Consider the following 12,649-nt stretch of genomic DNA (forward strand, 5'->3'; position numbering starts at 1 on the left):
GCAGGGAGGGAGGGGCCGGTAAGAAGATAAGGTGAGAGGGGGAATGGTGTAGGAGGGAATGGGGAATGGTGTAGAAGACGGGGAGGGCACCACCAGAAGTTTGAGAAACCGATGTTCATACCATCAGGTTGGAGGCTACCCAGAAAGAACATAAGGTGTTGTTCCTCCAACTTGAGTGTGGCCTCATCATGACAGCAGAGGAGACCATGGACTGACATGTCAGAATACGTAGTAATCGGAAGTGTAATTAAAATGGGTGGCCACTGGGAGATGCTGCTCTTTCATGCAAGGTTCTTGGTGAAGCAGTCTCCCAATCTGCATTGGTTCTCACCAGGAGCACTGGACACGTATATGACCCAACAGGCTCTCGGGTGAACTGTCACTTCACCTGGAAGGACTGTTTGGGGCCCTGAATGGTCGTGAGGGAGGAAGGTGTAGGGACAAACGTAGCTCTTGTTCCGCTTGCAAGAGTAAGTGCCAGGAGGGAGATCAGTGGGGAGGGACAAATGGACAAGGGAGTCGCCTCAGGAGTGATCCCGGCAGAAAGTGGAAAGTGGGGGGGAGGGAAAGATGTGCTTGGTGGAGATGGTGGAAGTTACGGAGAATTATGTGCTGGACCCAGAGGCTGGTGGGGTGGTAGGTGAGGACAAGAGGAACCCTATCCCTGGTGGGTTGGCTCGAAGATGGAGTGAGGACAGACAAGTGCAAAATGGAAGAGATGCAAGTAAAGGAAGCATTGATGTTGGAGGAAGGGAAGCCCTTTCTTTGAAGAAGAAGGACATCTCTAGTTCTGGAATGAAAAGTCTCATGCTGAGAGCAGATGTGGCAGAGATTCAGGAATTGAGAGAAGGGGATGGCATGTTTACAAATAACATTGTGGGAGAGTCCAGGTAGCTGTGAGAGTCTGTGGGTATATAAAAGATATCAGTAGATAAGCCGTCTTCAGAAATGGAGACAGGGTGATCGAGAAAGGTGAGGCGGAGTCAGAAATGGATCAGGTAAATTTGAGGGCAAGGTGGAAGTTGGAGGCAGAGTTGATGAAGTTTATAAGCTCTGCATGGGTGTAGGAAGCAGCACCAATGCAGTCGTCAATGTAGTGTAGGAACAATTGGGTAGTGATACCAGTGTAGGCTTGGAATATACTGTTCCACATAACAGACAAACAAGCAGGCATAACTGGGACCCATGCGAGTGCCTGTGGCTATATGAGACTTTTCATTCCAGATCAGGATGGGGCTTTTCATTCCAGCATGTAGATGCGGATATTTAAGGCAGAGGTTGATGGATTCTTGATGGGTCAGGGCATGAAGGGATACGGGGCAAAGACAGGAGACTGGGGCTGAGAGGAAAATTGGATCGGCATGATGAAATGTTGGAGCAGACTCAATGGGCCAAATGGCCTAATTCTGCTCCTATGTCCTACGGTGTTGTGGTGTGTATCAGTCATGGCTCTGAAGGCAGTTTCCCTGGATTGGAATTGTACAGTCGAGACTGGACGTGATTTCAGGGCTGCTGGAATGTGGGGTGGGGGTTGTTCATGGTGATAAGGTTCCAGTGTTTCTGCTCCATTTGGATTCATCTATAACTGCTGTGGATTTAAGTGTGGATATCAGTGAAGCTCACGTTTCTATAAAATAGTTTTATTACATCCCCATGAAATCAGATGGAGTAGGAATATTTAACTGAGTTCCCCAACTGATTTGAACCCCACCCTAAAGCATGATGCCACTGCTTGCCTCCCTGCAGTCATGGTTCGGTTAGAAAGTTGAAATTCTAGGGTCTTTTGTACATAGCAGGTGGTTGCAATTACGTCTTTTACTTGTGTAGAGGACAAACATATATCCTCAACACTTGCTGGGCCAAATGATTTAGTTCCAAGTAATACTAACTGATCAAATCCAGATTACAGAACTTGCAAGAGTCAAAGGATTGTGTGTGAATTTCTGCAGAGACTGAAAATTGAACTCTTTCTTATGGTTTAGAGTCCAACAAACACATTAGTTTTTTCTAATGTGGTCTCAAGGTACCGGAATAAAAGTGTACTTACTGTTAATTGCAAGTGAAATGGTTGAGTTTTTTTTTTATTTTCTCTGTCAGTCATTTTGTTTGTATTTCTCTGAATGTTTACAGCACAATAAAAGATTATATTTAACAATTTCTGAGAGTACAAATGCAATCTTCCAATTTAATGGTACATTTACTGCTTCCTGAGTGGAAATGAGGGCAACATAGTGAAAGGCACAAAACCTGCAAAAGCGTTTCTGAGTGTTGGAGACTGAGAGATCTGTTGGTTGTGGTGTTTTGTAAATGTTAAATCTGGAGAAATTTTAAGGATCTTTGTTTCATGGAAATGCACTGAAGGATCAGGAAATGGGTCCAGAAGAATAAAAGACACAGATATCAAATTTATATGCCTCACATTATAGCACCAAAATCATATTTCCTGAAGAAGAAATTTGCAACTGATTGAATGAAAACCTTTTTAATTACATAGACAAAACATTAATTCTCAATATTAAATATAGTTACTTGGGTAGAAACCACATCTAAATAAATCCACAAAGTTTAGCACAGCTATATCTTAATTGTCTGAGCAATGAAAAATAAAAAGTTTGTAACATAATATCGTGTACTCCTATTGGATGACAGAACTAACCAATGTTAAGACTGTATATTTATGATATTATTGATCTTGTGTTTATTTCACAGATGATAGTTCAAACTGTCGTACTTGGCAAATTGAAAACACAACCTTTCTATATTTATATTGTAACTTTAGACAATAAAGTAATTTTATTTTGTTATTATGTAAATTACTTAATTATCACACTTTGAGATTACACTAATTGTGCCATTATATCTACAATATTAGGCTACATCCACACTAGACTGGATAATTTTGAAAACGCCGGTTTCGCGTAAAAACGATAGGCATCCACACCGTGCGTTTTTAAAAATATCTCTATCCACATTGAAACAGAGATTTCGGTGAATCTCCTCCTACTGTGCATGTGCAGGACACATCTACTGAAAACAAGCAACATGTTTGGTGTCAAATCTTGCCGTAAAAGCATGTGTTTGTGTAGTTACAGACTAGAAAAACTTAAAACGATGGACAGCTGTTGGCTCTCGCGCAGGAGAACTTAAAAGTAAAAAAAAACAAATACTGGAGAGTATGGAGGCAACCGATAGGGAGTTCACAGACAGATCGACCCGGCTGACAACGAACATTGTAAAACTGACTATGTTGCATGAATAAAGCACCTTGTTAAATGTGTAAAACATGCCTGCATCAGTGTTATCTTGTACTTCCATACAATGTTACAGTAGGCTGTTACACATCTATTGTCAGAGAAGTACTTGCATAAATAGGTAAACCATGTTCATACCAGCAAGGACAGAAAACAGGGCAAAGTGAGTATACTTATTTATTCAGTAAGTTATGGGTCAAAGTATTTGGTGAGTACATTTCTAACTCTACTGGCTTCAGTCTCATTGCCGTCTGTTCTGAAATAGTTAGGTTGCGTTCAAGAAAACAATGAAATGGCGCGCAGCTGTCTGACAGCGTTTTCAGATTTCTCCGGTTACCCCATCCACACTGATCTACCCGAGCAGCGTTTTTAAAAATACCCACCCTGGAAAGCGTTTCTGAAAAGCTCTGGTTTCAGGGGACGAAAACGCCGTTTTAGTGTGGACAGAGGGTAAAAACAAAGAGAAAAAGCTTCAGTTACGGATTTATCCAGTGTAGTGTGGACATAGCCTTAGATAAAGCAGTGTGAGTATTTTATTGCTTGGCCAATAGCTCTGCAAAAGGGAACTAAATTATGTGTTGTTTTGTAGACCTGTACTATTGATCTGGTTGAGTAATTAAATCTCATTTGGACTTGGTTCTGAAATAAACCACAGTAGAATTCCCCACAAAATTCCAGACTTGGATGGTGAAGCCCTTCCTTTATTATTTGCCTTTTTAATATTTGGAGATTTGGGAGAGTGGGAGAAATTTCACCTAATACATTTTAGCTCAGATTTTCAAAATGTTAGTATTCATTCCAATAGTTAACAGAAGCTCAACTCATCTTATTATTCTTTTACTTCAAAGAAATTTAGTACCTACATGAAAAAATTGGTTTTTTTTTTGAAAAGACCAGGTCCTAACCAGTTCTATTACATCCAAGGCACCAAGATGAAAGTTTGCCCCTATGAAGAAACATAGAAAAATTGCATCAAGCAACACACACAAGATGCTGGTGGAATGCAGCAGGCCAGGCAGCATCTATGAGAAGAAACACTGTCGACGTTTCGGGCCGAGACCCTTCGTCAGGACTAATTGAAAGGAAAGATATTAAGAGATTTGAAAGTAGTGGGGGGACAGACACAAGGAGAAGATGCAAGCCATCAGTAGTCAGGATTGACTCTGGAATGGTGGCACTATCAGGCTGCAGCTCTGCCAGTTGTACCACTATACCATCCTCTCTCAGTCGGAGAGTGCTAATATTAGCAATGCCCTCATTAAATCATCACATTGGAATTGGTACATTGACCGAGAGGAGCAAGTCATAAAAGGGAGTAGGCCAGTTGAGAAATGATTCATAAAAAGGAGCAAGTGGCAATGAACTTTTAAACTGTGGTAGATTAGTTACTGATAGTGCATGTCACAGATTTGGTGAGGAGGTTATCCACAGTTATTCTCATGACAAATCCAAAGAGAGAATAGTTTTATTTATTGAAATGGAAACAAATTTCATTAAAAAGAAATTGCTTGAGATCTGGATACACAAAGCTTTTCCTGGATTACATTATAATAATTAATTCTGCAGAAAATAAGCAATTTTATATTTTTACTAGTTAATCTGCTTCTTTCTTATCTATCCCTATTTATATTGCACTTTTATAGATAGGTTAAGAAGTTGAGTTGAATGATGTTAGAAGTAACTGATTCAAGTTATTAAATTTTATCATTTGTTATCTGTATTAAGGTACAGGAAATAGTGTAGCTTAATGGTTATGTTACTCTAACAGGCTGCCCAACCTCTGGACCAGGGGCATCAATTTGAACCTTGCCATGGCAGCTGGTTGAACTTAAATGCAAGTAATAACCTAGGACCTTTTAAAAACTAGCTGCAGGAAGGGTCACCATGAATCCACTGGATTATTCTGAGCCCCACCTGATTCCCGAATATCTTTCAGAATTTGACTGTTTAGGACCATATGACAAATACACCATTACAATATCTGTAATAGGCACATTCCAGTAATTAATTTGCTAGTGTACTCTTCCAAGTGTGAGATTATGGCTTCTTAAAACCATAAGATAAGATAAGCTTTATTTGTCACGTGCACATTGAAACACTGAAATGGACTGCAAAATTCCCGATTTTGTGTCAGTGATCAACACGGTGCTGGGAGCAGCTCACAAGTGTTACCATGCTTCTGGGACCAACATAACATGCCCACACCTTACTAACCCTAATCCATATTTCTTTGGAATGGAGGGGGAAAGCCACTCAGTCAAAGCATGGTAACACTTGGGAGCTGCCCCCAGCATATCCCTCAGACTGTGTTGATCACCGACACAAAATCGGGAATTTTGCATACAAACTCCTTACAGGCAGCAGTGGCAATCAAACCCAAACCGGTGATCGCAGGAGCTGTAAAGAAATTGTGCTAACTACCACACTATGGTGCCAACTCAGGAGTAACCAACTGGCCTCCATGCTGCAGGACTGCTTCGATGACCTCAACTGGAATGCCTTCCATGATGAGGGTGTCTCCAAGTTCACTGATGGAGTCACGTGCTTCATCCGGAAGTGCAATGACGATGTTGTCCCCCAGAGGTGGGTCAGGGTCTTCCCAAATCAGAAACCCTGGATCAATAGTTCCATGCGAGCAGCACTTACAGCGTGATATCGAGCTTATATTGCTGGAGATCAACTCGAGCTCAAGAAAGGCAGCTGTGATCTGTGCAAGGCTATCAAAGCTGCGAAACAACAATATAGGGAGAAGATTGAGCCAAGATTCACAATGAATAGCACACACGACTTGTGGCGAGGGCTGCATACCATCGCAGACTTCAAAGCCAAATGTTGTGGTGCCGCCAACATCGCGGCCTCTCTCCCAGATGAGCTCAATCGCTTTTACGCTCGGTTCGATGTCGCTAACTCTGAGCCTCCGAGGAAAGCCACTGCTACAACCTGTAACCCGGTCATCTCTGAGGCTGAGGTACACAGAAGTTTCCAACCAGTGAACAGTCACGAGTCTGTGGGACTGGAGGCATCCCAGGGTGAGTACTCAGGATGCACACAGCACAATTGGCAGGTGTGTTTACTGACATTTTTAATCTCTCCCTCTCCCAGTGTAGGGGACCCTCCTGCTTCAAATTATCCACCATTGTCCCTGTACCAAAAAAGACCAAGGTAACATGCCTGAATGACTGGCGTCCTGTCGCACTCATCTCAATATCAAGCAAGTGCTTTGAGAGGCTGGTCAAGGACTACATCTGCAGCTTGCTACCACCCAAACTGGACCCCCTACAATTCGCCTACCGACACAACCGATTGACAGACGATGCAATAGCCACAGCTCTACATACCGTCCTTACACATCTGGAGAAGAATGATGCTTATGTGAAAATGCTTTTCCTGGACTACAGTTCAGCATTCAACACCATAGTTCCATCCAGGCTCGACAACAAGCTGAGAGACCTCGGCCTTGACCCTGGTTGTGAAGCTGGATCCTGGATTTCCTGTCAGATTGCTGGCAGGTTGTAAGAGTGGGCTCCCTCACCTCCAACCCTCTGACTCTCAATACAGGAGCCCCTCAACGCTGAGTTCTGAGTTCCCTCCTCTACTCCCTGTATATCCATGACTGTATCACCACCCACAGCTCCAATCTGCTAATTAAATTTGTCGATGACACTACATTGATTGGCCTGATCTCAAACAATAATGAGGTGGCCTACAGGGAAGAAGTCATCTCTCTGACACAGTGGTGTCAAGAAAACAACCTCTCCCTCAATGTCACAAAAACAAAGGAGCTGCTTGTGGATTACAGGAGAAATGGAGATGGGCTAACCCCTATTCACATCAATGGATCTAGGGTTGGGAGGATAAACAGCTTCAAGTTCCTCGGCATCCACATCACCGAGGACCTCACGTGGTCTGTACATACCAGCTGTGTGGTGAAAAAGGCAAACTGTGCCTCTTTCATCTCAGATGGTTGAGGAAGTTTGATATGGGGCCCCATGTCCTAAGAACTTTCTACAAGGGTACAATTGAGAGCATCCTGACTGGCTGCATCACTGCCTGGTATGGGAACTGTACCTCCCTTAATCACAGGACCTGCGGAGAGTGGTGTGGACAGCCCAGCGCATCTGCAGTTGTGAACTTCCCATGATTCAGGACATTTACAAAGACAGGTGTGTAAAAAGGGCCCGTAGGATCACTGGAGACCCAAACCATCCCAACCACAATCTATTCCAGCTGCTACCATCTGGGAAGTGGTACCGCAGCATAAAAGTCAGGACCAACAGGCTCTGGGACAGCTTCTTCCACTAGGCCATCAGATTGATGAACACACACTGATTTGAGTGTACTCTACAATATGTTACATTGACTGTTAACATAAGATTTTTATTCATGTATGTGAAGGATGTAAGAAATAAAATCAATTCAATTCAATTACGAAAAAACAAAGGGATTTGACTAACCTTTGAAAAAAAGAAATAAAACTTACATCAATATCTGTGTTACTTATCAGCTGTAAAGCAATATCTTTGCAGACACCAACTGCATCAGATGGCAAAGCGGCATCACTATACCAATCTCTGTCCGCAACATGGGCATAGGTAGCAGCTGGAGAAGCATGTTGAACTCGAGTTGTTGTCACAATGCCGACTGACTTTCCTGAACAAGCGAACATTTAACCATTAGTCATCATGAATAAAAAGCAGTGTAGAGAAAACAACATGAAGATGGTTCTTTCCATAAATCAGATCTAGGGACCATAAATTCAAGACAGTTACCGATAACTCCAATTGGGAGATAAGAAGGAATGGGCCAGATTCCCAACTTATTGTCCAGTAATATCACTCTACCCCATCGGCCCTATCTTACATCCACAAATCGCTGGGCCAGAGGTAGAAATTCAATCCTGCTGGATAATTGCCCTGCCGCCAGTCCAGAGCAGCAACTGAAGTGGTGAGAGGTGGGATGGGGGCTGGACAGGTTCTTCCACTGTAAAACCCATATTGTTTTAATTACGTTTAGGCATATTTTGAAGCTGGTAAATTGAAGACAATAATTTTAAAATTACTAACAATTTTCAAGATATTGTAAATGACAAATACTGAAAAAATATATCTTTGAAACATCGTATGAAAGCAAGTAATTGAAATGAAATCCTTCACAGACCCTTTTTGCCTCCTAATCTGAAATCAAGGGAATCGCAGATAATGGTACTGGGCAAGAGAAGCAATTTTCTTTATTTTGACTCCCAGTGTAAATGCAATGGAGTCTCAGTAAGGCGGGGCTCTGGAGAGAAAAGATGTCTGTAAGATTGAAACTCCTGCATTCGTTGCTGTAGTTCTGATTTTCAAACGTCAGCATTTCCAATTAAAGTCATTGATAAGAGCCAGGAAAATCTGGTCCAATTTCCAGATTCAGAGAGTGGTTAGATTGGAAATTGCTGCCACAGGCAATTAGTTATACAGAACCTTTCATGACTTCATCATACCCTGAATAACCTACTACAAGGCAATGCAATACTTTTGCAATCCAGTTATTATTACACATGGGAGACGTGGCAAGAGATATCACCTGTTAGTCTGGGTCACTGCTTTAATGATTACCTTTGAAAGATTATATTCATTAATCTCACTCAAAGCTAATTACCTACATCACAACTACAACAGGAAGTCCTGGTTTAAGTTTCAACATCTTTGCAACACACTTACCCAACCCAATCCCTCACCCCCACCATCTTGACATTCTGTCCAACAGATCTCCTTTCCTTTTTGCACTCCCTAACATCCTGCTGTTGTGTTTTTTAACCCAAGGCTAACCATGGCCTGAAAAGCACCACTTAAAAGAAGTTCAGCATAAAAAATGAAGCATCAATGTTTTAAATGTTTTATGCTCTGTATACACAACTAATAAGAAAGAGTAAATTTTATTTATTTATTTAGAGATAGCATGCAGGACAGGACCTACCGATCCAATGAGCCACACTGAGCAATGAACAGCTTACCCTATGTAATGCTAACCAAATCACAGGACAATTTACAATGGCCGGTTAACCTATTGGCAATCTGTCTTTGCATTGTGGGAGGAAACCGGAGCACCCGGAGCAAACTCACGCGCTTATGGGGAGAATGTACAACTTCCTTCCAGACGGTGCTGGAATTGAACTCTGACCACGGAGCTGTAATAGTGTCACGCTAACCGCTATGCCACTGTGGTGTACAAAATAAAGTTTAAATTTACTAAGTAATTGAGAAAAAAATACATAGCTTGGAATCTGTTCACACTTCCACATTTGATCTTGGAAATTAGGTGATCCATTGCAAAACTGGCCAACACTGCTTTGGTTATGATGCTAAATGCAAGGGAAAGCCTATTGGTGGTCAATATCCCTGGATACTTCTGGTGCCTAACACCCTTTGAATTTGTTAAGACATACTATTCAGATGAATGACCCCCCCCCCCCCCCACCCCATTGTAGTGAAAGAGTTGCAGTTTGCACAGGGAACATTCAGCTGAAAACTTGTCTGTTAGCTTCTGTTAAGGAGTCTGCACAGCATTTCACTTCTCCCTGCTAACAATGACTGGAAGTAAATAATTTATATTTAAGGATTTTGAGTGCCAGCTAATGAAATCATCCCTTACTACTTACTTGTTGTAGGATTTAAAAACCTGAAACAGTGCAGGAGATATTCTGATGCACTTCACTGACACTACCTGGACAGTTTTCCAACAAGGTTTCTTAAACCAATATGTAGATAGCCCAACAAGAGGAGGGGCTGAACTGGACCTGGTGTTGGACAATGAGCCAGGCTTGATGTACCACTCTCTGAGCAAAAAGCTTGCCCCAGACATCTCCTGTAAACTTTCTCCTCTCATCTTAATCGCATGTCCTTTAGTACTTGGAGTTTCAACACTTGGAAAATGATTTTGACTGTCTACCCTATCTATGTCTCACAACTTTATAAACTCCTAATGGGTCTTCCCTCAGCTTTTAATGCTCCAGAGATAACCACCCAAAGTGTACCAGTCTCTTCTCATCTCTGCTCTCAAATCCAGGCAGCATCCTGGTAAACGTTCCTGCATGCTTTCCAAAGCCTCTTCAACCTTCTTGTAATGGAGAGACTCAACACTACAAGTGTGGCTGAACCAAAGTTTTACAGAGCTGCAACACGACTTCCTTACTCTGATATTCATTGCCCCTTCTTTACTATCCCATTTACTGGCAAGGCCACTTGCAGTGAGCTATGGATTTGGACCTCAAGATTCCTCTGGATTGCACAGGTGGAGCAAAGTTATGATGGTACTAAGTGGCAACTCCTTTGCTTGCATCTTCAGAAACAGCTCTATTTCTATCTTTGGTATCTCTTTTTTCCCTTTTCAAGGTTCTTTTGAAGATCCTGGCCTGGAGTTACACTCTGACTTCTCTTCTTTTCGGGAATGTGACCCACTCTCAGGGGCTAATGACCGGCCGCTTTTTGATATCCCAAGGACGCAGCCTGGAAGACTAGCGTCTGCAGTGTACCAGATTTTCGTGGCTCTGGAGATGAGCTGATCCTAGGCCGGTGCCTCTGACTTGAGGTGTCACGGAAGAACATGGAATGTCAGGAGCAGCGGGTTAGCTGCTGTAGGCTGTGTGTCCAGAGACCTGAGCCTTTCTGGGGCCGACTCTCTGGGCACAGAGCTTGAAAAAAGCGACACAACAGACTTCTAACATCATAAATCATTGAGTTGTTTGTTATGTCTCCCCTCTTGCTGTGAAACAAGGACACCTCTTTTTCCCTTATTAGGGAGAGAGAGAGAGAGAGCCTGTGGTGTGTCGAACCACTAAGTGAACGAGTAGTCTTTGGGGAACTGCAAGTCTGTGACTTTATTGATGCTTTGCTCACGCATGAGTGCTCGGTGGGGGGCACCGATGCTTTTTTGCTGGGGGGGTGGGAGGGATCATTGCTCTGCTGCTGCTCGTGCGTAGGAGGGGGAGCTGGGGGGGCTTTGGGTTTCTAACGTTTAAGTTTCATTCATTCTTTGGGGCACTCCTCTGTTTTTATGGAAGTTTGCGAAGAAAAAGAATTTCAGGATATATATTGTATACATTTCTCTGACATTAAGTGTACCTTTGAACCCTATTGAACCTCAGAGGCACTGATAAACTGCAGGGGGATATGGTAATCAAGAGCTAGGATCAAAATTACATGCTAAATCCAGCATTCAGAATAGGAAAATCCCATGAGCACCACATTTTAGTGCCTGCATTCATTCTTTCATCAACATAAGCTCTCATATGTTCTCAATCTCCAACATGAAACTGTAGGAACTACAAAATAGTCATGACGCAGAGGAAGGCCATTCATCCCACCACATGTTGTTCTGTCACGCCAGGCATGCTAATATAAAATTCATTGCAAATGCAGCAAGTATTAGAAAACACTCTCTCTTCAGTCAGAGTTCTGCTGTTACGACTATTACTGGAGGATGTTTTGAGGGAAGATGCGTTTGGATTATTGCTTTTCCTTTGTTCTCTGTTGACTATAAGAACGCGTACCCCAAAACTGAAACTACAGCAGTTTGAAATGTCTCGATCATCGTCTTTATGTTTCAAATGTTTTCATATAAATTTCCACTGTTGTTTAGTTTTCTGCGAAACAAAGTGATCACATAAATAAAACATGTAAATATAAAATACAACATACCTGCTTCTTTTGCCCTTTTAAGTACGGACTTGACTTCATTGCCCAATGTGGTTTTGCATTTGCCTCGTTGAGCAGCTGCACTTAATCCAATGGTTCCATAATTTGCTTTTACCCCACAAAGATAAGCTGTGGCTGTACCAGCACTATCAGGGACTTGATGATCAACGTTGTATGTCTGAAACAAACACAACCATTTGGAGCAAGATAGACTGATAGTTCAGTGCTACACATTATTTAAGTACAGTTTCTGTGGCATTCTGCTTACACCCAGAAGCATTATTACACCAGGATCTTGGAAGTAATTTACATGACTGATACTGTGGTCCTATTGATAGTCTGGTCAGAGGATTTGATCTTGATGTGGGGAAAACACCTCTTCCTCACACTGCAATCTGAGGGAGTTAATGGGTATGTGAGGAAAACAAAAATGGGATTCATGTAGAATTTGTGAGCAATTAATGATCATTGGGGATTGGGCTAAAGAATTTGTTTTCATGCTATAGTCAGAACAATTAGACAAATCTCAAAGATAATGGATGTGTACTTCCTATCAATGAACCAATGCATTAAAGGATTAACCTACTAACAATTACAAGTACATTTAAACTTAATTTTGACTTTGGGCAATGCAAACATGCTAATACTATGCAAGTTCAAAGGATATTGTTGAAGCTGGTTCTCAATCAGAAACAGTGTCTGGCCAAAGATGTAGCCTAATCTTGT

At 42.1% G+C, this 12,649-nt stretch overlaps 1 protein-coding gene across 1 annotated transcript in view; it reads right to left on the minus strand.

Moving 5' to 3' along the window:
- Positions 1-12,649, minus strand: part of LOC140724277 (alkaline phosphatase-like) — a 52,424-nt gene that overhangs the window by 24,521 nt on the left and 15,254 nt on the right. The window contains exons 4-5 of the mRNA XM_073038741.1: positions 11,927-12,101; positions 7,732-7,901 (exon numbers count right to left, since the gene is read on the minus strand). Of these exons, the coding sequence (XP_072894842.1) occupies positions 7,732-7,901; positions 11,927-12,101 (345 nt within the window). The remainder of the gene's footprint in view (positions 1-7,731; positions 7,902-11,926; positions 12,102-12,649) is intronic.

The sequence above is a fragment of the Hemitrygon akajei genome, chromosome 3 (assembly GCF_048418815.1).
Source record: "Hemitrygon akajei chromosome 3, sHemAka1.3, whole genome shotgun sequence".
NCBI classification, from domain to species: domain Eukaryota; kingdom Metazoa; phylum Chordata; class Chondrichthyes; order Myliobatiformes; family Dasyatidae; genus Hemitrygon; species Hemitrygon akajei.